We start from the raw sequence: 25,850 nt of genomic DNA, 5'->3' as shown, positions 1-25,850 counted from the left end.
TTTCTCAAAATGGCAGCCGCTAACTTCAACCCCGGCGTTCGTGTGTGTCGTAAGGGCGGACAGCCTTCCCCTCCCTGAGCCTTTCCCTTTACCAAAATGGCGGGGAAGAGCTCTCACGCCCCGCCCCTCAGGTGATTGCCAGGTTGTGCTATCACGTGACAAGCGGAGTTGGACAGTGGCGAGTTGCTGCAGGGGTGGGGCGGCGCGGAGTGTGTGTGATGGAACAGTGTGCTCTTCTGTTGTGGAGCTGGCTCCTGCTTGGCTGCAGCTGGGGCCCGGGCCCCCCTGGGGTCGGTGCTGCTGTGCTCTCCACGGCCACCTACGAGCTGGACGATGCCTACGGGCTGGGGAGGGAGTTCGACGGGATCGGCGCTGTCAGCGGCGGCGGGGTGAGCGGCAGCGGCGGGCTGGGCGCGGAGGTCCTGCCTAGCTGCTGCCTGCGGTGCTGCTGTGCTGCTCCTAGAGGCGGCGGTTTTCACGGGCGCTTAGGCGGGGAATTCCGTCAGTGTGAACATTCGGTGGCTTCGGTGGAGCCCCTTGATGTGTCTGTGAGGGAGCCGTGAGGAAGTGGGGATGTATGAAAGGGAAGGTGGTGGAGATGAGAGGACGTGAGTGGAGCTCTGAAGGGGAGCTCTGCCCTGAAGGTCCCGATGGGAGCCGTGCGGGCAGTGGTAGTGGCAGCGGGGACAGTTTGCTGGAGCCGGGCCCTGCTTTGTGCCTTTCTTGCTGTCAGATGTACAGTGGCTCTTTCTCACCAGGCTGCTTGGGTAGCCGAGGACCAGCCACTTCCTCAGTGCTGTTGGAGGAGAGCTAACAAGGGCGTTTTTTTTTTTATCTGTAGAGGCTCTTCCTCACTACTTGTCTGTGTGAGCTTTAAAGTGTTGGATGAAACAATAGCCAGTCGTATGCTTTCCTGTGGTCCAGCAAACAGAGCCGGGAGCTCTTGCAAGTTCTTACCTGCTCTTGGACGTGCTGATTTGCTTCCCTTCACCTCCTGCCTGTGTGGCCAGTGAACTCCCATTGCCTTTGGTATAAAGTGCACCAAAGCAGAGAGATACGAGTAGAAGAGGATAAAAGGTGCTGGGAGGGGACTGCATTTTGCTTGCACCAATTCTGCTCTCTGGATTCTCTTCGCATTAAATTGCAGGAGCTGAAGTAGAAGGCAATTGTAATCTATGAAACCAGAAATGCACTATTGAAGGATTAAAAAAGACTTCTTGTAGGGATTTAGCTGAGTTCCTGGTGCTAGAATTACTTTTGTTATTTTGTTAGCTATGTGAAAGTCCTCAACTGACAGACTGGAATGTACTTATATGTTTGAAAGTTAAATTTTCATATTTTTGTTTTGTTTCCATTTTAGGCCACATCTAGACTCCTGGTGAACTACCAAGAACCTTATCGCTCCCAGATTTTGGATTATCTGTTCAAGGTAAAGTTGGTTTCACTGATACAATAATGTCTAATTTCATCCAGAATTTCTTATTGCATAACGTTAGACTCCTATAGCATATTCAGTACTACTTGAAATTGGACAAAGTTCCATTTTATAAAGCATCTCCTTTAATATTAGCTTTTGTTTTTGACAACCAGCATATGGTTCAGGAGCCTATTTGTTCTGATTATTATGAAAAGTCCTTTTATGTTTTCACAGTATGTTTTAGAAAACATGTTTTCAAGATATTTTGATCATTCATTTGGGCTTAACGAGGATGAAATTATTTTTGTGGCTAAAATGAAGGGTTTAGCTGTTCATAGCAATTGCAGGGTGTGCAATCATTGAGACAGTTTTCTTTATTACTTTGGAGTACAGATTCATGTAATGTGAAAACAGCTGTGCGGCCTGCAACATTTCAGTACCATATCTATTCCAAACTAGTTTCCAGTATAAGTGCAGTTAGTTACTCTAGAAGGTGTGTGAATGTTACTGGTTTGTAAGAGCTTTAAGTAACCTTTAAGAGCTTTGTAACCTTGGAGTTACCCAGCTTATATGGTAAAATTATTGCACTGGACAGTAATAACTTGTTTTGCTTTGGCACTATAAATTATTCTGCTGGAAGAGGATGCCATGTCACTTTCAAGTAGTGTAATTCAGATGGCTGGAGGGGAATAGTTTACTGTGTAGTTTAAAGAATTGATTTTAAAGGGTAAGGTTAGGCATAATGTGTGACTGGGGGATCAAACCTATGTGTTATAAATATGGGTTTACTGAAGGAATCAATACATGTGGTAAAATAAAAATCTACCTGAGATCATGATTTTCAAAGACTTTTTGACATGTTCTTTCACCAAAACTTCTTAAGCTGTCATGAGATACCTGGGAGGAGTATACCTTGCCTCGTTCTCCCTTGTCTTTTAATGTCAGTCAACTTTTGTGATGGGGATAGGAGACCAAATATGTTAGAAGTTTAAAATCAAAAATGTCAGGAAGAGAAATGGTAAATTGGGAGTATTTGCTTCTTATTTACAAACAAATAAATCCAAAACTTGTAAGCCAAGCAAAATATTGTCTATGCAGCAAATTTTTTTAATCAAACTGCACTCTGACCTCTTAAAACTTTTTTTTAGGTGCCAAAATTATACTTGGGCAATTCCACTGAGGAGGCCAGTGGTTATTAAAATAATGATTAACTGCAGTTCTGGCTTGAGCAACTCTTAAGCCACTAATGGCTGGAAGAACATACTAGGAATAGGATCACCTGTATGAGCTTGAATTTTGTGTACTGCTCCACTAGTCAGATGCCAGCGAAAGACAGCAGTGGACTAAGTAGCCATTTGTTTCCCAGTGTGGTGGGTTTTTCTCTTGCCTTTCTGCCTGTATCTAGTAGATATTTTTGACCCATGTGTATGCTGTTTCACATAAGCAACCCTATTCATCAGAGAATTACAGAAATATTAACTTCAATTATTTCTTTTTTTTTTTTTGAGAAAACAAACTTGACCATAATGACAGTAAAAATACTGTTGTGTTCCTCATACAGCCCTTGTTCTATTTAAAGAGTGCTTCTGTGTTTTTCTTGAGCATAATCAATTTAAAATCTGCAGAGTTGGGGAGAAGCCTTGTTAATGATGCATGAGTCAGTGAAACTGACTAAAGATAAGTACTATTTATCTTGCTCAATTTCCTTGTGAAGCAGAATCTTGTATTATCTCTCATTGCATTTATAATGGGTGGGGTTTTTAATAATAAATTATTGACTTTTTAGCATCCTCAATGTACCGTTATTTATTGCATTTTTCTTATTAACAGTAGGATTCTGTTTGCTTTTCTGTCTCTCTTTTTTAGCCAAATTTTGGTGCTTCTTTACATATCCTCAAAGTAGAGATTGGAGGTGATGGACAGTCAACAGGTATGTATTTAGCATGATCAGGGTTTAATTTTTGGTTGCAGTGATGCAGTAACATGTCCTGCATGTGTCACTGCAGCTGAAGCAAGGAGGTGCATTCTGTAGTGGTAGTGAAGTTGCAGAAAAGCAATGTTTGCTAACTTGTAGAAGGGAACACTTCTCTCTCTCCCGTGATTTCAAGGTTGCATTCTAGAGCAAGCAAGTTCCTTTTTTTCCTCCCTAAGATAAGGAAGGTTTAGTAATTTTCTGAATTTCAGGGCATTTCTCAAACACCAGTTTTGCAATACAAATTGTAACACTTATGTAGGACTAGGTGGTTTATATCTTAAAAGCATGAAAATGCGAAGACAGTTTGTCAGAAGCAGTTATTTTTCTTTCATTTAATGAGCTGCTATGTTTCACTGGAGTTGCATTTTCTGACAATAAACCCACTATTGTTTGGCTGTTTTTTTTTTTTTGCCTCGCCACAGTTGCAGATGAAAATGTCTTGGTGTAATTTGCCTGGCCTACTACATTTACATATAAGAGAAACTGTTTAGTAACTGCTTGTGATCAGATGCTTGGATGCAGCAACTAGACTACAGTTCATTTTTTTTTTTTTTCTCTCCCCCTCCCCTGCCCACCCAAATTAAATTTAGAATTAAAGCAGATTCAGTTAATAAATAGAAGGCATAGCATCTGTCTTTGTAGCATTTTCTTTATATTTTTTTTAATGCTTTTGTCATTAGATATTCTTTTTCATTCTTTGGTTTACTTTCCTTAAGAAAAGTTAACATGGAAAAAAGTATTATACTGGGTTTAAGATCTCTGTAATTGGACAATAAATTGCTGGTTAGAGGAGGATGGAGTTGTCTTTCTGCATGCACAGACCTTCTCTTCAAATACTTTTGCTGTTGGCTAAGGAGAATGTTACATACTTCTGCAATGACTTTCTAGATTTTAGGAGATCAGCAAGAATCATATGTATTAACGCACTAGACTGCAGCTCTTATTCTGACCTCAGAGGTGTGATCAGGAGTTTAAATTTGGAATCTAATTGCTCTTCTGTGACTCTGACGAATAGGACTTCCAAATAGTCAAGTGTCGAATTAAAAAAAGTCAATCCTCTTTTCTGTAATGAAATGTACTGTTCTAGAGGGAGGGGGAGGAAGTATCATTGGAAGAAATCTGTAACAATTAGGCATATAGTGCATGGAATTGCAACTGTAACTTGTCTAAACAAGTTATCAACTTCTCTGTGTGATGACTGCCCATGCAACGCTGATTTTTTTGCAGCTTTCTAGTTTGCTTCCATACCTTTTGTCTGAGAGAATTCAGTGCATTCCAGAAGCTTTTCCTGTAGTCACAGAACACCATTGAAATAGAAACTAGATCTTTACTATAAATACAGAAAAATCTCTTCCCTGTCACTGAAAAAACTTCACGACAGTTCTTTTCTCTCCCTGGGCTTGCCTTGCACAGAAGCAGCAAGTTACAGCCTTATTTAGTTTGCCTTTTGGTTTAGATACAACCTGCTTCTGCATCTGTTTGTTTTTTTCATTCCTGATCTTAATGCTGTAACTTTCCTACTGGTTGTTGGATCCAAGATAATCATGAATGATTTAGTATTATCATAGCTAGGGATAGAAAATGCCCAATAGTTAATCACATTCTGATGTTGAAAGCAGTCCCTTAAGAACAAAAAAAATTATTTTTTTTTTGCTAATTTAATATACTAAGAAGGGTGGCAAGTCTTTTGTGTTCCCTCCCACTATTCCTTTTGCTTTGAAATACAAACCAAAGAATATGTGAACCATGTTGGAGATATGTGCTTGCATACCATGGCAGTGAGCAATACAGAAAGCTTTATAATGTGTAACAGCCTATGACACAGAAGATAATTGTGAGCTACCTGTCTCTTTCCTTCCTAGATGGTACTGAACCCTCCCATATGCACTATGAAAATGATGAGAACTACTTCCGGGGCTATGAATGGTGGCTAATGAAAGAAGCTAAAAAGAGGAACCCCAAAATTAAACTTATTGGTAAATTGCTTCAAGTTTCAGCATATTACTGCCTTTTTCCTGCAAAATAAATTACATATCAGACACTTAATTAGGATATTTATTTTAATGGACAGATGTTTTGATGTTGTAGTAGATAAAGTAGAATCTCTGGTGTTTGATAAGCTTGCCTTGATGCTTTGCTTAAACTTACTGTGTTTTACTTTGTTAGAGAACCCCAATGTTCTTATGCTGTGCCACTGTAACAGGTAGCATAGGATAAGAAATGACTTATCATTTGCTTGTATCAAGTAGCATTAATGCTTAGACTATCACAGGAATGGGTTTTAGTGATATATCATGAGAGCTGAATTTCTGAATAATAGAGAAAAAAAGGAGGGATAAAATAAACTTACAGGAAGTATAAATCTGTAATTCCTATACACACTAAATTACATGTTCTCAAAATAAACCCATCACCCCATCCCCACTACAGTGGTTCTTGTCTTCTGGTTTGTCTTATATACGTAGTTGAGTTGTAAAAGGACTTTCCTGTCTTCCTGTTTTGATCATGGGTTGTGTATGTGCTGTGGTGCTACAAATGTGGAACCCTAGATTTTAACTGAAAGGCTTTACAAAATGTATTTCAAGTGAAACAAGGTAAGAAATCTATCAATTAAAAAGTATCTAATTCCCTCTGTTTCAGGGATCCAGGATTTGTGAAGTCCTGCATGACTTGGTGTAGGATTTGCTAGTCAGGTTTTGTTAGACAGGTGCTATGACAAGCAGTAAGCTTACCATCTAGGACTAATCTCTATTATTAACCTCTTTTTTCCCCTCATATCAAGCTCTCATAAAAGAAAGAGAGTTGGCATTTCCATTAGCTTATGGTGTCTTATACGAAGTCAGCTGAAAACTTAGCAGGAGTTGCTTAGCTTAATTTGGTGTTCCTATTTACTACAAGATCCAGTAACAGCTGAGACTTGGCAGTGCTTTTTCATGATCCTAATCTTTCTTCCTCTATTATGATCAGATCATCACTTCTTCTGAAATTCAGATTAACAATTTTTGGTGTTCAGTATTGATTCCTTTGTCTATAACTTTGAAAATTTTTTTCCTGAAGTTGGACTTTTAAGTGTTGTCCTCTAGTAATGAAGGTTTTCTAGCTAAAAAAAAAAAAGGCAGCTATAAATGTTTAATCACAATTTATATTAGAGCATACTCTCGATTTAAGTTATATTTCATTGTCTTCACTGGAGCTATGTGAATTTGAAGTGCATATCCACTACTTTTTAGGTAGAGCAAATTACAGCTTGCTATTGAAGCATACTGAGTAATGTAGACCAATGACTTATTAATTTGTTTTTTTTTCTCTTTCCAGGATTACCTTGGACATTTCCAGCATGGATAGGGAAGGGTGAAAACTGGCCCTATGACTATCCAGATGTCACTGCTTACTATATTGTTTCTTGGATATTAGGAGCTAAACACTACCATGATTTGGACATTGATTATGTTGGGGTTAGTAAAGCAAAATCTCCTGTATATATCTTCATTCCTAAGATCTTGGTCTTGTCTCTGTTGATTACTGGAGGAGGGAGATGGGGAGAGAAATTGTTTTGTAATTGCAGTTTTGGCTTTTTCTGTTGCAGGGTGAAAGGCAGAAGTTATGTTAGTTTACAGTCTTTCTGCAGTAATGGCCATTAAAGCAGAACCAGTGTAACATGGCTAGTCACCTGCCTTTCCAATTCTAGAACAGTTATCAGAGAGCTTGAGAATTCTGAAATCTGTTTGAGTCTTGGGCTTATATTTTTCTGCCTTGTTTGTTCTGCTTGGGTTTCGGTGGTTACTAGCTAACAAAAATGTTCAGTCAGAGACTGTGATAGTTAAAATTGCTTCTTGGCATAAAATATGATTGCTGTTTTTCCACAGGACAATCCTTTACAACTTCTTCCATTTTTAACTGCATTATTTATAGTAGATAAAGGTGCATATGTTACAGTACTGTAACTACTGTACTATGTTATAGTGCAATATATGGAAGTGTATTGCACTATATATGTGGAATATACGGAAGAATAAATGTCTGAGAAAAATCTCATAATTTGGAGATGAGACAGAACCAGACCATGGAGAAACACTTTTCAAGGTCATTATTTGACTGAGATTCAACTTTTTATTTTTTTCTTCTGATTAAGAAAATATGTGGCTAGGATTCTTCTAAAATCAGTCCTATAATTACTGAAACACTATTTTAGACTTCTAAGTGTTTTGATAGGCAGTTGTTTAAGTGCAGAAAAGCTGGAAATCATTTCAACAGTCCAGAACAAAGCTTCTGAAACTGTGATTCTCATAGCTCAAAGGAAGTCTGACCTTTCTGCTGTAATGTGGGAAGGTATATCTGATGTGTATCTCCTCTGGAATGCATCTCCCTTGGTGTTGATTCATTTCAGATGAGTCAGTCTTGCACTTTGGCTAACACAGTGGCACTGCAGCAATTCAGCTTGAGGGGGGACAGGGAAAGCAACTGCTGTTGTTTGTTCTCCTTACTGTGCTCTTAGAGTAGATGGGAAGTTCTGTACTTTACATATTTCAGTAATGTCTGGTTTCTGTGTTGTTACTTCACGGTGGTTGGCCTTCTGAATTCTATACTTCTAAGAAAAGGGAATTTCTGGTTCTACAGGCAATGTGGTGACGTTGCATATTGTCTGATTTCTTTGTGGGTATAATCTGAAATATGGGAAAGCAGTGAGGCCTATGGAAGCTCAGAAACTGTCAACAATTTTAATGCTGTTCTGGTTCTACATTGTTAGTCTTTACTGCTCTTTTGCTTTATAGTATATATTATGTCACTATTTGCTTTATGATGAAATGTGCCTTTCAGTAAGTAACTTTATGATTGGCTCATTTCTGAAGTCGTGTTAGTGCTCATGCATTGAAAAATCTAGAAATACAAAAATCAAATGGACATATGCCATCTGTGAGAAACTGCTTTTACATGATTGGGTAATCTACAACTATGGGGATACTTTCATCTTTACAGGTGAATGTGAGTTGCAGTGTTCATGTTGTGGTTAGAAAAAAGAAAGGTTTCTGATTATGCATTTATTGCTCCGGATATTTGGTAGAAAGGAAGACTATCATTTCTCCTTTTGAATTTTGAGCTGTGTTTAGCTTAAACACTCTTTCTATAAAAGATGGAAAATCCAGACCAACAGAAATTAGATCATTTTGTGTCTGTTTACTTAAACTATGCTGGATCTGTCTTGTGTTCAAGTATGGGTACAGTCCTATGTAAATTAGAAAGAACTGTGCCATTGAATAACCCCACTGAGGCTGTAGGCGGTTGCTCAATATGTAACTTATTCTAGCTCTGTGAGTGTATGGCAGCAGGGCCCATTCATAGGACCACATTGAATCCACAATGTGTTTTTCAGAGACTTATAAAACTGTAGACGCCTCAGTAAGAAATGTAACTTTGCTGCCACCGTTGAGCTCAAGTAGGTCTGAAGTTCTTTTCAGCAAAAAGGCAATCAGTAGACCTCAGAGACAGATAAATAAGCAGTCATTTTGAGCTTTCATACAAAATTTTCCCCTGAAGAGCTGATAATAAAACCAACGAGAGTGCTTTCCTGTAGCAAATGGAAACCACAGAGTTCATTAATAGATTGTGTAATCTTATGTGTACATAAATCTTTCATTAATCATGACATATCCTGATTTTTTTCTAAATGACTTTTTACTTTTCCATTTTAGATATGGAACGAAAGGGCATTTAATAGCAAATATATTAAGGTATGTATTTTTTCTTATTTCTCTAAAGTGAAATGTTTGTTATCGTATCCTGGGCTGCATCAAAAGGAGCGTGACCAGCAGGTCGAAGGAGGTGATCCTGCCCCTCTACTCTGCTCTCGTGAGACCTCACCTGGAGTATTGTGTGCAGTTCTGGTGTCCTCAATGTAGAAAGGACATGGAACTGTTGGAACAAGTCCAGAGGAGGGCCACGAGGATGATCAGGGGACTGGAGCACCTCCTGTATGAAGATAGGCTGAGAAAGTTGGGGCTGTTCAGCCTGGAGAAGAGAAGGCTGCGTGGAGACCTCATAACAGCCTTCCTGTATCTGAAGGGGCCTATAGGGATGCTGGAGAGGGACTCTTCATTAGAGACTGTAGTGGTAGGACAAGGGGTAACAGATTAAAACTTAAACAGGGGAAGTTTAGATTGGATATAAGAAGGAAATTCTTTCCTGTTAGGGTGGTGAGGCCCTGGAATGGGTTGCCCAGGGAGGTTGTGAATGCTCCATCTCTGGCAGTGTTCAAGACCAGGTTGGACGAGGCCTTGGGTGATATGATTTAGCATAAGGTGTCCCTGCCCATGGCAGGGGGGTTGGAACTAGATGATCTGAAGGTCCTTTCCAACCCTAATGATTCTATGATTCTATGGTCTACGCTTCTATGTGTAAACAAATAGCTTTTCTGTCCTTTTCCCTTTTACTTAGAAAAGGGACCTCAGTGCTACAACTACTTCATTTACTGGACTCTGTTTCTTGTAGTCGCAGGCATGGAATGCTAACAGGATCAGATTTCTAGATTTTATTTTTTGTGTGTGTGTGTCTGAAACTGTTATTTGGGACTTGAAGGGTGTCAATGTATGCTAAATGTTTAGGACCTCCACATTTTGATGAAAGCTGCAGTTGATGCTACTGAAGTCATACAAATTCTTCATCTTTATACTGGCTTGGATATAGTTATAAGTCCAAGATCTAGAATTATTCAAAATTCTGTAGCAAAGTACCAGTCAATATAATGCCCTTAAATTATTGCTACAGAACTCCAGGTTCTTATTTTATGGAAAACATAATAAAGGCTCTGTGTTTTTAGCTGTGCAAAATTAAGTACGTCCTGTTCTTGAAGCATTGGAAGAACATAGTATTTCACTTAAACAACCTTGACATATCTCTTAATGCTGCTACCTGCTGCCTCCCTGCACTTCTTCAAAAACTCACTTCTGTTTGTTATGTTACATTATGTTGAAGTGGAATCTTAAGTACGAGCTTCTGCTTTTTTCATTTCCTTGTTGCTGCTTTGAGGCTAAGAAGCAATAACTTTACTTCTTAAAATTGAGAGTTAAATTGAATGTGCAGAAAGACTGTTGATTTTCTTTTTTCCAGAATTTGGCAGGGATTGAATCCGATCTACTTAGAATTAGTCAATTAGTGGCTTTTAGAAGAGTTTCACTTCTTATGGTTTGTGTACAGTGGATGAGGTTAGTCACATTTGTCCTGGCAACTTCTGTAGTTATTTTGTTTAAAGATTAGTTTTAGGAGAATGATAGGGAAAATGGTGTGCAACTGTTAAACTTGACATTACAGTAAGAGCAAAAAAAAAAGTATCTTTAAGTATCTTTTCATGAGGCTGGCATCTGTAAAATTTCCACCTACTCTGGAAAACTGCAAATGATCTCCTATAAAACTTTTATTTTTAAAATTATGTTTCATAGAATGCAGATTTAGATGATTATTCTTATAGCTGTTTCCTATTATTTTTGCAGTGCTTTGACTGAAGGAGGGCAGGAAGCACTGGCAGAAAGCTCTCTGTTGGCTGTATACCTTGTGCAAAGAAAGAGGAATACCTTATATCCAGCTTTATGGTTTTTTTGTTAACAAATATATTAATCAATATGTTTTTAAAACTGGTTTTCTGGGTCCACTGCCACTACAGTAACTTAGTTTCCAAGTCTTAACCACCTTTTAGATCCCCTCTACTCTGGTCTCGTGAAACGTCACTTGGAGTACTGTTTACATTTCTGGTATCCTCAATGTAAAAAGGACATGGAACTGTTGGAACAAGTCCAGAGGAGGGCCACGAGGATGATCAGGGGCTGGAGCACCTCCTGTATGAAGATAGGCTGAGAAAGTTGGGGTCTGTTCAGCCTGGAGAAGGGAAGGCTGCGTGGAGACCTCATAGCAGCCTTCCAGTTTCTGAAGGGGGGCTATAGGGATGCTGGGGAGGGACTCTTCATTAGAGACTGTAGTGATAGGACAAGGGGTAACGGGTTCAAACTTAAACAGGGGAAGTTTAGATTGGATATAAGGAAGAAGTTCTTTCCTGTGATGGTGGTGAGGCACTGGAATGGGTTGCCGAGGGAGGTTGTGAATGCTCCATCCCTGGTGGTGTTCAGGGTCAGGTTGGACAGAGCCTTGGGTGACATGGTTTAGTGTGAGGTGTTCCTGCCCATGTCAGGGGAGTTGGAACTAGATGATCTTAAGGTCCTTTCCAACCCTAACTATTCTATGATTCTATGAAATCCTATTACATATACTTCACTCCACCACTGATTTCATTAAAGGTATATTCTAGGTTCCCACTTTTGTAGGCTTAGGCAATTAGTTACTTTTAGATAGAAAGGTTTGGCATTAGAGTTTTCTAGTGACTAACAAAATCTGTTCCAGAGATAAGACCAATACACCGAAGTGTGATGCAGCAGGATATCTTGGCCTCTATATCAAGTTGTCTTGTTTCTTTGGGCATGTCAAGTAGCAAAACCTTGATGGTTGTGTAGATGCTTCAGATTTTGCCAGTGAAGGTACCTAAATCCCTGTCTAAACTTGTTCAGTGGGTGTGCTTGGAATCCTCCTGAAGTATACAACCCCAGTGTGTTTTCAGCTCAAACCATAGCCTACCTTTTTTTAAAGCTAGGAAATGAGTTCATAGGGTGCTGTCTTTATGACAGAAACCCTTCAGGAAATAGAAGGTTTTTTTTTTTTGTAATAGATAGCCTCAGAAAATGTGGATTCCAGGCTTTTCTTTTTCAAAAAGAAAAGTGTTTAACTTATCAGGTGTAGGCTAGTGGAGGAATCACTAAGGATACCTGTAATCTCCTAAAGGATAATCCTAATCATAGGTAAGTAATGCTAGTAGGGAAGAAGGGGGAAATAGTGTGTGTATACTTCAAGTAGAAATCTCTAGCTCTTCAGTATGTATGTTACAGAAGCAAACACAACAGAAATGAAAATACTTATTTGCAGGCTGGAATAAAACAGTGCAAGTAACAGGGGACATAAATAGTGAGATTTTATTTATTTATTATTTATTTTTTTTCACTGACAAGATGTTATATTGCTTGGAATTCCTATGAGACTGAACCCTTTGTAAAAAGAATCATCAGAGAGAGAAGGCAGATTGTATAATTCAAATACTTATTCCACTATATCGCTGATTGGCTCTTTTTTAATGACTGTTCTTCTGACTTCCTGTATTTCTTGTAAGGAGTAGAAATGTTCTGTGCTACTAAGCCTTGTGTCACCTGAAGGCTTTCACATCTGTTTGTCTTGGCTTCCTAATGTGGGGAGAGTGAATGTGGAGAACAAAGTTTCCAGTGTAGGTGTGGCTTTCTACTTGTTAGCTTTTTAAATGCTGTTGAATAGGGGCTAAGCTTTTGGCTTCTAGAGCTCAATATTAAGGTTAAAATTTGATCTTAAAATCACTCAAATATTTGCTGAAAAGTGGTAGCCTTCCTCCCACTGTATGTTAATTGATACAAGGCTTCTTAAGTAGCACCTGTTTTACCATTCATTCTCTTACAGTCTGCAGTGTTGCATGACATCTTTTCTCTAATCAACACAATAGTTCTATTTGCAGTCTGTCATTTTTAAAAATGTCTGTTTATTGTAATGTACTGTTACACACCAGGCATTTTCTTTAATGTCTGACAAATACATGACATAGATAAGCACTTGGTTATCTTGCTGAACTTTTACCTGTAAGAAGGTATTTTAGTTACTTAATCCAGTAAGACGTTAATTGTGTTTCATATTAAGTAGATATTGCTTATAAATTCTTATCCAAGATCCCATTCTTTCAATTGTATTTTTAAATACTGTTAACTTTAACCTTGAAATTTAAGGAGTATCTGTATATAAACATGAATACTAGGCGTGGGAAAGTGTAGTGGTTTAAACCCAACCAGCCAGCTCGTTCACTCACTCCCCCCCCCTTCTTGCTCTCCCCCTACTCCTGGAGGGATGGAGAGGAGAACCGAAAAGAATGCAACTCCCCCGGGTTGAGATAAGAACAGTTTAGTAACTAAGGTATAACACAAATCACTACTGCTACCACCAATAATAACAATGATAAAGGAAATAACAAGGGAAGAGAATACAACACCTCAGCACCTGCTGACTGATAACTCTCCCCACCCCACCAGACCGAGCACCGACCAATACCTCCTCCAACCCTGCAGACTACCAGCCCTTCTGGGTAACTCTCAGTTACATCCTGGGCATGACGTGCTGTGGTATGGAATACCTCTTTGGTCAGTTTGGGTCAGGTGTCCTACCTCTGCTTCCTCCAGGCTTCCCTTCCTCCCTGGGAGAGCATGATGCTCACAAAGTCCTTGGCCAAACCAAAACATCGGTGTTATCAGCTCTGTTCTCAGGCTGAAAGTCAAAACACAGCACTGCACCAGCTACCAAGGAAGAGAAAAATGACTGCTGCTGCTGAACCCAGGACAGAGAGCCATCTGTATATGTTGCTAAGGGGTGCATTTTGAGTGCCTACAGTTCTGTGTCCTTGGTACTTAGCTTTAAACATGGAAGTTCTGCAGCCTTTCTAGTTTTGTTCTTCTGAACTATCTCTATGGTTTGGCAGTTTTTCTGAATGTCTAGCTAGCTAGAAGGCTTTAAATTGCAAGGACCATACTGTAAGTATTCTACCAGGATGAATTTTTCTTCTGGTAAACTTTATACTTCAAAGGCTGAACAAAACTTCATTGCTACTTTTCTTCTTTTTAATAAGTTTATGTCCTTTAGATCTAGGCTTTCATTGTCACCAGTACTTGGACTTTGCTTTGTATTCTTATTTGGTTACATGTCAAAACAGATATGCTCCCTATTCTCTTTCACATTGCTGGAGGGCTTCAAGGTTTCATGCCTACTGATCTTGAAATGGTTGGGAAAAAGCTTTCTTATAGATACATATAGCATGTAGGACATCATTCTTTTATATCCAAGATTGAAAAAAAGGGCTTTAGACTGTGGACTAATGCCCCTTTTCAGGTGCAGCTGTATGTGAAAGCTGCTGAACATACTTTTTGAAACTTTATTTTTTATTGAGTGTTCAGATAAAACATCTTTGTATAATACCACCCCTCTGTAAGCCTGGTTCATTCTTAACTGTTAGAGATAAGTGTATTTTCTATGAAGTTCCACAGTCAGATATGGGAGGTTTATCATCTTTGACAGTAAAATAGTAAGGAGAATCTAGGAATATGGAACAGGAATTCCCTTCTGTTGGCATGTTTGAATTCAAAGTTGACTGCCTTCAGTTTTGTTGTCAATAGGCAATTCCAGTTTTATGCATTGCATTACTGAAAATTAGTGAGACATATGAGAGTCAAATAGTGGCTAAAATTAAATGTCTGACACTTGCGACTTCAGGGATTATTTGTTGTTGTTGTTCAGTAAAATAACCTTTGGAAAAAATGTTTAGGTGCTCTTCCCTTGAAAAGGACGGATGTTTGGCAAGGTTTCTGTTGTAGATAACAGCAGAGTTACAAGGTCTTTTCTATTTGAAAACATCAGTCCCTGTTTTCTCAATATATTATTTTTGGAATCGGCTTAACTTTCACTTCTGATTGTTGTGGAGGTATGTCCATTTCAACATTTCCAGCCAGTCATTGTTTTTGGATGAACTTAAGGTGACTGACTTTATAATAAATGCATTACATGAATTACATGCAGGCAGTGGCCAGAATCAGTATGCTGAGATTGTCCAAGTGGAGTACACATACATATGCATGCTGGGTGTCAAAAGTCATCCAAGTGATAAGCCCGTTTTTGTTTAACAACTATCTGAATGTCATAGATTACCCTTCAGTGTTAAAAATACTTATAATTAACTTTGTCTTAGTTTGTCATTATGGTCCTCCTTTGAGGAGTAAGAGCTATTCTTCCCTGTCTTAGTCTGGAGACAAATGCTTCTACCAACTCCTCCTAGAGTTCTTAAATTGTTTTCAGTCTTAAATTTTCATGTTGCCTGCTTGATGAAGGCTGTACTTTAAGTGGTGTTATCTGTTACTAAGGTACTTCGACAATCTTTGGACAGACTGGGTCTAAGGAACATTGGCATCATCGCTGCAGATGGAGATTGGAACGTTTCAAAGGAGATGATAGTTGATCCCTATCTTAATGATGCTGTTGAGGTAGTCGGGTAAGTGTGGGAGAAGGGAGGAATCTTAACCATTGCTTATTACTTCAGTAAGTTTTCATCTCCCTTTTGAGTAGTCATATATTCTTATTTCATACTTCCCAGCCATTCACTATTTGTCACCATCATGTACAGTGGTGACTGATTGCTCTTTCTTGTCCTCATCTCTTCTTTCAGTTTGGTACTTGTGTAGGGTAACCTTACAACTCTTCCACGATCTTTCAAGTGTTCTGTTAGGAGCTGTGTCTTAGTCTTCTTATCTTAGCACTAGCAAATGAGAGGAGCTCTTCTGTATGTGCATCTTCAAAATCAGAAAACTCTTAGGACTGAACTGTTGGTCTGCAATCAGTTTTAATTTCAGGTGGACTTGAACTTTCACTCTGGAACTTGTCACCCTGGGATTTGATGCTTGCACTGTTTCCTGTCACCTCCTAAAGCTAGGAGTTTGTTGCTTATCTGATGGCGTTAAAAGCTCGCAGACAGACAGTGAAGTAGAAGTAAAAACAAGCATCCAAAGTTTGTCTTTAAACTAATATAGCCTATCAATTTTAGCAGCCAGGAATGCCCACTGTTGCTGTTGTAGCAAATGACAGATTGATTGTTTGCCAGCACTCTGGCTCCATAATACACTTTCTTATTGTGTTGCTTCTGTCAACTGGCTTGATGCTTATTTTGCTGCTCTTGCTTTTTTGGTAATCTCTGATTTCTCAAAACTGTAAGAAGGCTTTAAAAAATTGTAGCATGTTCACAGTGGAAATTACCTGTACGTGTGAATAAATTGTTCACTTGTGTTACATTTGTTAACTTGCTTACCTCTGTTACCCTTACTGTGATAAAGACATGGGTGTGGTTACTAGTGTACTCATCTGTATGTAAAGGTGTGTGATGTGCTCCTAATTGATTAAACTAATGCATGGTTCAAAGGTTATAGCAAGTCAATTAAGCAGGGATTTTATAACAAAACTGCTTTCATGTATGTTGAGCTTGTAAACACTGATCATCTGGAAGTGGCTGCCTGAGAAATACCAATTATAGTGCCAGCATTGAGTAACTCATTTGATTTTAAAATTTAGAACTTTTTTAGCTTAGGCAGGGCTTGCATCTCACCAAGTTATAGGGCATTAAGAAATGTTTTAGTTATGATTCTCATGGCAATGACACTTGCAGAATAAATGCACTGAGTGTGTATGGTTCTTAATTCGTTAATGGCTTGACAGAATCAAGTCTAGGAGTGCCTGGTTTTGTTTATAGCCTTTAGGACAACACATGTTTTAGTTGTTCTTTAAGATGAAAGGTCTTTTTGTCATAGGTTTTTCTTGAATGTCATTTGGATTTTTCCCCAACTGCCCCTACCCTGCTGATTACAAAAAATGAAGAGTTAGGAGAATATTTACTGTGCAAGAGTGGTGTTGTCTGTCAAGAAATGGTTAGTTGCAAAATAAGAACATAGTGTTTCTCAGCCAAGGTTGACTTTAAGGCACCACCTACCAGACAGACTTCTTGCTGACCTAGAAAAAGATAATAGTATTTAGCTGTCTGTCCTTCAAATACTGGGGTTCAGAAAGTTGCTTAAAGTATGCAGTATCTGTATGTCTTAGATAACTGCGTGTAGTTGTTTGCAAAATCTGCTAGTCTGAAGAGTCTTAAATTATTTTCTCAGAAATCCTGTCCTGTACATTGTTCTGTAATCTCTTTTCAAGTATAACCCTCTCTGTGACTTTTTCTTGGCTTTTCCATTTCAGAATGAAAACCTGGGTTTAAATTGTTTTGTTAATGTTGCATGAGTCTTTTCTAATACAACCATCAAATAGCAGAAACAATTGCTGCTGTTTCAATTTGTATTTTTTTTCCTGTCTCCTAGTGACATTAAAAAGAACCCAAACCAAAACAAAACCAGCAAAACCTAAAAGATGTGATAAATTTTAATTGATGTATTTAAAAGCTATTTGTCAATGACTGTGGCTTCTATGTAAAGGATTCTTGTACTGTTGATATTCATAGTTAATACAGTTTCAACTTTAGAGGAATCATTAGTCTTATGATCCAGGAATGCTTTCTCAGTTTAGTACAAAGAACAATCTCGGTTCATTGTTGTTTGTTCTTTCTGGGGTAAAAAAATATTTGCTCTAATAAAGCGAGATGAATTGACTTGTCTAGTTATACTAAGCAGGTGGACTAGTTATAGAAAACACTGGCTTCTGGATTTATTTTAGGATTTTGACCATGCTGCTTTTGCCATAATTTTAAAAGGGATTCTTTGTATTACGTAGTTCAAATCACACGCTAGAAATTTAATTTTGGATTTCTGTAACTGATCTCAAGACAGTATGTTTGTCTCAATTTAAAACAATAGATTTGACTGGTAGAACAGCCTTGTTTGGGTTGGTTGGGGAATTTTTTTGGTCCTTATTTCAGGGGATGTTACCTGTAATTAGGTAGAATTATTGACTAAGTTGGTTTACACGGGACCTCTGGAGGTCATCTGGTTGAACACCTCTTCATCAAGCAGGTACAATTAGATCATAATTGCTGGGTCTTGTTCAACTTTAGTATTGTCATGACCCTTTTAGGCAACTTATTACAAGCGTTTAACCATACTCATGCTCTTTTTTCTTTTTTTTTTTTTTTTAAAGTTTTTACTCCTGACTGAATTTTTCATCAGTCCACAGCCTGTACTGTTGCAAAGGATTAGTCTGTCTCAGGTGTAGGACTTTGTGTTTGCATTTGTTGATCTTGACGAGGTTCCTGTCAGCTTTTTTTTTTTCCAGTCTGTTTATTTCCTCTAAATATCAGCCCTCCTTTTCAACATATAAGCAATGTTGTGGGTTAACCCTGGTAGGCAGCTTAGCCACACATAGCCATTTGCTCACTCCTCCCCAGTGGGATGGGGGGACAGAATCAGAAGGGTGGAAGTGAAAAAACTGGTGGTTTGTGAGATAGACACCTTACTAAACAAAGCAAAAGCTGTGTGCAAGCAAAGCAAAATGTGAGCTTCCTGAGTTTTATTAAAGACCTCAAACAGCATCATCCCTAATATAAGCTTATGGTGACATCACTAGCCATCTGCACCCTAGTTGGACTTTTCTGTCAACCATTGTGGGAGACTTTGCTAAAGGTCTAGGACATCCACTGATTTTTACCTTGCCCTCACAGGTAGTCATCTTCTTGTAGAAAGCAGACCTCTTTGTCAGGCATAATTTTCCCCAGATAAATCCATGTTGACATTCCCAGTCATCCTTCTGTCATTTTTGTGCTTGGAAGTGGCTTTCAGGAAGACTTGCTCCCTAACCTTCCTGGGGAGTGAGGATAGATTGATGTGCCTGTAGTTTCTTAGATCCTCTTTTTGGAAGACAGGCATTAAAACTCTTTTTCTCTAATCATCAGGAACCTCTCCTAATGTCTGAATGCTTTAGCCTTTGTATGTATGTTAAGTCTGCAAATCAAATACTGCGTTATTCTAATGCAAGATGTAACAGTGTCCTGGGTTCAGCAATAGCAGTCATTTTTCTCCCTCTTAGTAGCTGGTGCAGCGCTGTGGTTTTGACTTTCAGCCTTGGAACAGCGCTGATAACACCGATGTTCTTAGCTGTTGCTCAGTAATGTTTACTCTGACCAAGGACTTTCTGAGTCTCATGCTCTGCCAGGGAGGAGGGGAAGCTGGGAGGAAGTGGAGACAGCACACTTGACCCAGACTAGCCTACAAACTGCATATTTTCTATGTAATAAATGCAATGCTGTGTTCAGCCAAAGTTAACGCTTTGGGCTGGAAATCTTGCAGTTTCAGGCTACTGTCAGACTGCATATAAGCTAGTTTAGATTCTCATCTGTGGGGGAAAAAAAAAAATGTGCAGCACTGTTTCCTGCAGGTAATGTTCCCTGTTAGAGAACATTATGTATGGTAGAAATCTACAGAATGACTTGGAAGTTGTTAGGTGTTTGATGTTATTTGAGTTTACAAGTACAGCAAGCGCTGTTTAAGGGACCTCTCCACTTTAAGAAACTACATCCTTAGACTCGATCTTACCTGATGTTTCAGATTTGTTTCGTTGATTTTCAAGGCCTTAAAATGTCTCTGGGGAGGTGCAAAGTGGTCAATTTGAAAACTTGAAATAAAACACAGTTGAGTAGGAAGGTTTTTATGTGTCCGTTTTTTTTCTCATTGGTATTGTTTAAGAAGAGTTGCTCTTGTTTGTGTTGCTTCACTGTTAAACTGAAATAGTTGATTAGCAGGGAGAATATGGGGAATCAAATCCTTCTCTTAATTAAATGTTTACTGTGCTTTCAAAAAGTTTATATCTTATAATTCAGTTGCCCTGTATAATACAGGACCCTGTACTGTAGTCCTTGTAGCCTAATCCTCAGCACTGTAAAATTGAAGTGGTTGATCTGCAAATAGTGTCTTGCTTGAGATGTGATATGCTTTGTCTAACTTCATCTGCAGTTTTTGTGTGTCAGAAAATGAGTCAAGTGTTTTTAATTTTTCTGTTCATCATGTGCTTTGAGGTTTCGCATAGTAGAGGAAGATGTCCTTTGAAGGCACTTTGTGCTTGACAATCTATTACATTTTGTTTGATGTAGCAGTTGCTGTCCAAGTTGTAAAAATAAGAATTGAAACATTTTTTTTAAAATATGTTCAAGTGGTGCTGAAGAAGATGCTGCCTTTTCCAATAGAAATTTTTGATGATATGAAAAATATTTTTGTCTCTTCTCTATTCTTTGCCCTCTCTCTTTTTTTCTTTTTTTTTTTCCCCAAGCTCTTGAGATACACATTGGATAAGCATGGTCTGCAGCAGGTGAGGATCATAGCCAGCGATAGACTGTGGGAGCCCATTTCCTTTGTCTTGCTGCTTGACTCTGAGCTCCATGGAGTGGTCGATGCAATTGGGTAGGGGGTTCTCTCTTTTTTTTCTTGGTAGCTTGTTCATAGTTTGTCTTCATCGTGCTTATTTATAACTAGCACAGCCAAAGATTTACCTCTCTATACTCTCACCTGCAATGAAAGGATTGATACTATAATCTTTCTTACTAACCCACATCAAAGCACATGGAATGTTGTCCTGGTAACAGCCTTAACCCTTTAATTGCATCATGAGTCTTCTCTTGTGTGGTCTGTGTCACACCTTTGACAGCTTGAAGTTTTTCTGGACAGTCGTGTTTATTCTGAGGGTTGTTTTGGTTCCTTTATTTGGTAAGCAAAAGGTTCTTCAGCTGTACAGCTTTTTAAACAGCTTTGTATTACTGTCTTCCTGGTCTGTCACAGAAATGGGTGTGAGCCAGAAGTGAACTTCTGAATCATTTTTCAGTTGCAATAATGTCTTGATTTTTAATTCCCATTTTGCTTGATGGGAAGGTTGTGTTTGGAAAGCATGTAGCCAGCTGACTTGTTTTGCTAGTTCTGGGTTTCACTGTATGATGCTAATATTTTGTGACTAAATTTGAGATTGATTACTGACTTGTCGGCTGAATGGAAACATGTGTAAGACTTGCTTATTAACTTTTTATACTGGCTCTAAATTTTAATTATGTTCCTTAAACTCACCTGATCCAATCACATACATCAAATGTGTCTTTTCCTTGCTTCATCTTGAGTCTTTTCCATTCATCGTTATATACCTGACCCATAGGAGTTGTAGATATGAGGGCTTTAACTCCAAATACAGATAGGCAGTTAGTGTCCCCTCAAATGAATTCCCCACCCCTACTTTTGAACAACAAAAAGTATCCTGGCAGTATTTTGCCAATGGAGTCTTGGATCATGTGTGGATCAACAAGTAAAAGGAATTGTGAACTCCCTTTAACTGGATACAAATCTGCTGTAATTACTGTGGTCCCAGTGTAGTAGGTATGCTTCTTTTCTGGTTTTTGGCAGCTACACGTATGCACCCAGAGTCAGTTCCTGAAGCTCAACTATTTTTAATCAGTCTCAGTAAACTGTAGTTGCTTAACTCTTTGGAAGTATTTTACATCCCTACTCTGATTCAGTCTTAGCAGGGAGATTAAATACTCTCTTGTGTAGTAGATAATCAGTTGCCTGCTGGACATTTAGTGGTGCACATCATGGTATCTTAAAAAAAACAAAACAGACCCAAACCAAAAAAATCCCAAACAATGAAACAGCCAAAATAAAAAACCAGAAAAAAACTGGTGGTTGGCTTTCTTTTTTTTACTTGAAAATATAAAAAGTATTTCAGATAACTGGGATTTTAAATGAATGTACATAAAATCAATTTTGGACTAGCAATGTGATTTGTGATCTGTGAGGTGTCTCAGACAATCTGGATGGGAGATTAATTGTAATTCTCTTCCAGCTACTATTTTCATTGCCTTTTCTCCGCCAAGATCCAGTCTTTTTCCCTTTTTCATGATATAAATCAATTTTTCCTCTCTCTTTTCATGTTTTTTTGTGGCTTGAATCTCTGCTCTTTTGAGCAGAGAATCTAAAATCCTGCTGCTTCTGATGAAGCATCATAAGAATGATGCATAAAGTCCCATCTTTTCAGGCATTAAGAGGGGTAGGTGTTTAGGAGTCTGGTTTTTCTGAAACATTAATGTGGATACTCAAGTCTCCAAATGGTAGATGTCCTTGAGTGGACCAATTACTGCCTGAGAGTAATTGGAATATAGTTTCTGTTTTGTAAGAGTTTTCATTTCCAGTGAAGTAAAAAGATTATTTTCGCTACTGAAGGAGCAGAGCATGCTGTTCTGGAAACAGCTACTCTGCTGTCCTTTGCTGTTCAGCTTGTGTTAGTTGTTGAGGCTGTAGAGTGACATAAAATGTCTAAAAGAGGGCTGTAGCATGATCTAGTGTTTTCTTTAAATATAAATCACAAAGTTCAACATAACCAATCTCATTGCAGGTGTTCTTTTTGTGCATTTGAGTGCGTCTTTTTAAAGGATACACTTCCAGTGGTGTTAGAAGTTAAAAATAATAAATTGGTGCACTTATTAAAAGAAAAAAAGATTAGTTTTCATACGGTGTAAGTTACACACGCCTTAGTCTTGTCCTATACTTTTTAAGGACCAGTTTAGATAGTAATGAAAGAAAAAAAAACACCGCCACCTTTTGGCTTAACATCAGTGTAAGTGAAAAGCAGTACAGTATAAATTTTATTCATTAACAGTAATAGAAATTGCATCTAAGAGCAGAGAAAAATGATTCATTTCTTAACTGGTGATGGAACTGTCTTACCTGATTGTGTATCAGCGGTACAAAATAAGAATGTTGTAAGTGTGTGGGTTTTAAGTGGAGCAAAGCTGCCAATAAAGATACGCTGAAGGAGTCTGCCTCTAGAACTTCTTTATTCTCCCTGTAACTTTGACACTGCTTACCAGTTTATTTCCATGGCTTTAGTGTGTTTACATTGATTTTTCTTCTCTCTTGTGTCGGTGTTCCTGTGTAATCTTATTTATGTAAAGCACTCTATACCTTGCTTTTGTTTTGTTTTCTTTTTGTAAAGTCCAGCTTGTATTCACAGAAATGTTGACTCTTCATATTTAAGAAATAGCTCTTTAAGATATGGAGTGTAGAAAGACAAATTATTCTTTCTTTGCCTTGCCTTTGCAAGCTACATATTTATGCCATTACAAAGAAGTTTGCTTGGTATTTAAGTAATACTTGTGTTTCCATGCCAAAGGGGAAATACAATAATCTGTAAAACAGAGAGGAATGTAGATAAAAATCTCTACTATCTGTTGCCTTATCATCAGTGAAGCTGTGTATGAAGGGCAGTAGGTGAAATTAATGGAAAAAAGCCCCAACAGTCAGTCTAGAAAAAAATGGTGTTTTTCATGTCCCTGTCACAGATGTATTGATTTGTCAAATTTCAGGCTAATAGTAAAGGAAATATTTATCCTTTCCTTCTCAGTGCTGATAGTTTCATTTTAGTGTATGTATGTAATGTGTTCAATGAGTGTGCTAACTGCAGGAAAAATAAGAATCCTGTTTTCTGGCAGCGATTTTAAAGATTTTATTTCAGTCAGACTAATGTGGCACACTGGATCTATGTTGTGATTGAGTTTAACCAGTAGTCTTCATTTGGGAGAAAGCATCTCTCCTCATACTAAGAAGTATTTTGGAAAGAGCATTAGCTTTCATTATATACTTCAACTATTTTCAGTTTATACCTCTGTAACTTTCATAGTCTAATGAGCATCCCTTTTTAAGGCTGAGTTTATTAAAAAGGTGTGTAGAACTCGCCAGGTTCATGTTTAGGTCCCTAGACATTCATACACTTAAGTTCTTAGCACTGTATCCTACTGTTGATTTTATAATCATTTATGGGTTTGTTTAAGGAAGTACAAGGTAGCATGTATTTTGTCTATTTAGCACAGAGCAGTTATGAAAATCTTCAAGCTCCATTTCAGGGTACAGCTTTGCTTTAGCAATTTGCAGAATTTGCATGATGTATTTAAAATGAGGTTTACTTACATGCTGACATATGTCAGAAGAGATAATCATCTACTGATGTAAATACAATAAGCTACTGAATATTACACTTCTCTCTCAATCCATTTCCTTTTATTCCATTTGTATTATTCCAAAGAAAATTTGTTCTTTCATTTCAGTTTGGAGTAGGTGTAGCATTGCTGCTGAACAAACTTCCAGACTTTCATTTTCTGTTTTTTGCTAAGTGCTTTTTCTTCTTAAAATATTGTGTAGGGCTCACTATCCTGGAACAAAAACAGTGCTGAATGCCTTGTTAACTAAGAAGAAACTGTGGTCTTCAGAAGATTACAGTACTTTCAATGATGAAGTTGGTGCCGGCTGCTGGGCTCGGATCCTGAACCAAAACTATGTGAATGGAAACATGACCTCGTAAGTGTTGTTCACTGTTGTTTGCTTTCTCAACTTCATATGTAAGGATTGTTTAAAGTACTATATAACACATTCATCTGCTATGGTAAGATAGTAGGTAAACTGAAACTCTCCACTCTCGGTCTGAATTTTAATCTAGTAAGGTATGAAGTCTACAGTCCTTACCTCTTTCTGGGGTAGAAGTCACACAAGTTTTAATGTATTCTTAAGTTACTGTTCCACAGTATCCAATAGCGTATGCAGGTGAGTTCAGATGCCTTTGAGACTGATAATATTTGTTTAAAAAGAGAATGTTCTTAAGAAGAGCCAACAACTTAAAAACTTTGGAAGAAAATAGTGCTGAAGCTAATTTATCTGTATTTTTCTGGAGGTCTTTATCAGGTTGTCTTCAGTTAAAAGTAGTAGGTACAGATATAATTATCTAGTTTTTCCATGCAACTTCTTTCTCAGAATTCATTCTAAAACAGGCTGTAGTCTTTTGTTATGTTTACAATTTCCCAGATGTTTTCTTTCCAAACTGAAATCTAGAAGAAAGCTGTTCTATTTAGTAGGAAAATGCATAACTTGAAGTTATAGAAAACATACTTTGATGTTTCCTGTGCAACCGCTACTAATCTAGAAAAAAGAAAAAAAAGGCCAAAAGAAAATGTAGGCATAAAAATCTAAGCAAAATTATTCAAAGCTTCTAATTTTTTTGTGTAACTTCATTTTGGAACAATAAAGATAAGTCTTTCTGTCTGAAATGCTTGAAATAGAGCACAGCAGAAAGCGCTAAGGTTGGAAAGGTTGGGATTTTTCCCCTTAAGCTTCTTTTTGTTGTATGCTGGAGGAGAAAATAAAAGAAGATTAAATTCTTGTATTAAATTCATCTAATATTGTCCATATGAATGGAGCAAAAAAACCTGTTTTTCTTCTAGAACCATTGCATGGAATTTGGTGGCTAGCTATTATGAAGAATTGCCCTTTGGTCGATGTGGATTAATGACAGCGCAAGAGCCATGGAGTGGCCACTACAAAGTAGAAGCTCCTATCTGGATTACAGGTAAAAAATTTGCAGTCAAAAGTTTGCTGTTCTAACACAGGGCATAATGATATTTTCTGAGGCCTTTATTTATTTAGTGCGTTTAATTTGGTACAAAAAATTATACTCGTAAAAGTAGATTTGTGGAAAGCCTTGTGAATACTTTAAAAAAGAAGAAGAAGAGAAAATCTCCTTTAATAGACAGCAGAAAGATCTTATAGCAAAGGAAATCTTAATATGTGACCACTAGGTACCTAAGAAATTAATACACTACTGCCTTTTATAGCTGTTAAAATATTTTGATCTGAAGTGCCCACAAAGGTAGTGTGCTCTCCTAGTTCCTTTCCTCCTTTTTTTAATCCCTAAGAAGACATTTTATGTCTATCAATTTAGGAAAATAAAAAGAATCTCTGTATTCTTGTCCTGCTGGAGATTCTTGGCTTGTGTAAATTAGCATTTCCTTGTGCTTGGGGAAAGGGGAGT

At 38.0% G+C, this 25,850-nt stretch overlaps 1 protein-coding gene across 2 annotated transcripts in view; it reads left to right on the top strand.

Moving 5' to 3' along the window:
* The first annotated feature begins 204 nt into the window (after positions 1 to 204).
* GALC (galactosylceramidase) overlaps positions 205 to 25,850 on the top strand; it is a 34,566-nt gene continuing 8,920 nt past the window's right edge. The window contains exons 1-9 of one of the 2 annotated variants that reach the window (XM_061463758.1): positions 205 to 389; positions 1,361 to 1,429; positions 3,284 to 3,347; positions 5,255 to 5,368; positions 6,708 to 6,847; positions 9,083 to 9,121; positions 20,286 to 20,416; positions 24,191 to 24,346; positions 25,264 to 25,388. In XM_061463758.1, coding sequence (XP_061319742.1) covers positions 219 to 389; positions 1,361 to 1,429; positions 3,284 to 3,347; positions 5,255 to 5,368; positions 6,708 to 6,847; positions 9,083 to 9,121; positions 20,286 to 20,416; positions 24,191 to 24,346; positions 25,264 to 25,388 — 1,009 coding nt within the window. In that variant the 5' untranslated portion in view covers positions 205 to 218. Of the gene's footprint in view, positions 390 to 1,360; positions 1,430 to 3,283; positions 3,348 to 5,254; positions 5,369 to 6,707; positions 6,848 to 9,082; positions 9,122 to 15,406; positions 15,535 to 20,285; positions 20,417 to 24,190; positions 24,347 to 25,263; positions 25,389 to 25,850 lie in introns of both variants that reach the window. The other variant, XM_061463759.1, reaches the window with a different exon arrangement.

This window comes from Pezoporus flaviventris, unplaced genomic scaffold (assembly GCF_033815535.1).
Source record: "Pezoporus flaviventris isolate CSIRO_AGI_PZ_B2104156 unplaced genomic scaffold, CSIRO_AGI_Pfla_v1 ptg000036l, whole genome shotgun sequence".
NCBI lineage: Eukaryota > Metazoa > Chordata > Aves > Psittaciformes > Psittacidae > Pezoporus > Pezoporus flaviventris.
Note: the sequence above shows the minus strand (reverse complement) of the source record. Positions and strands in the feature narration are given on the sequence as shown.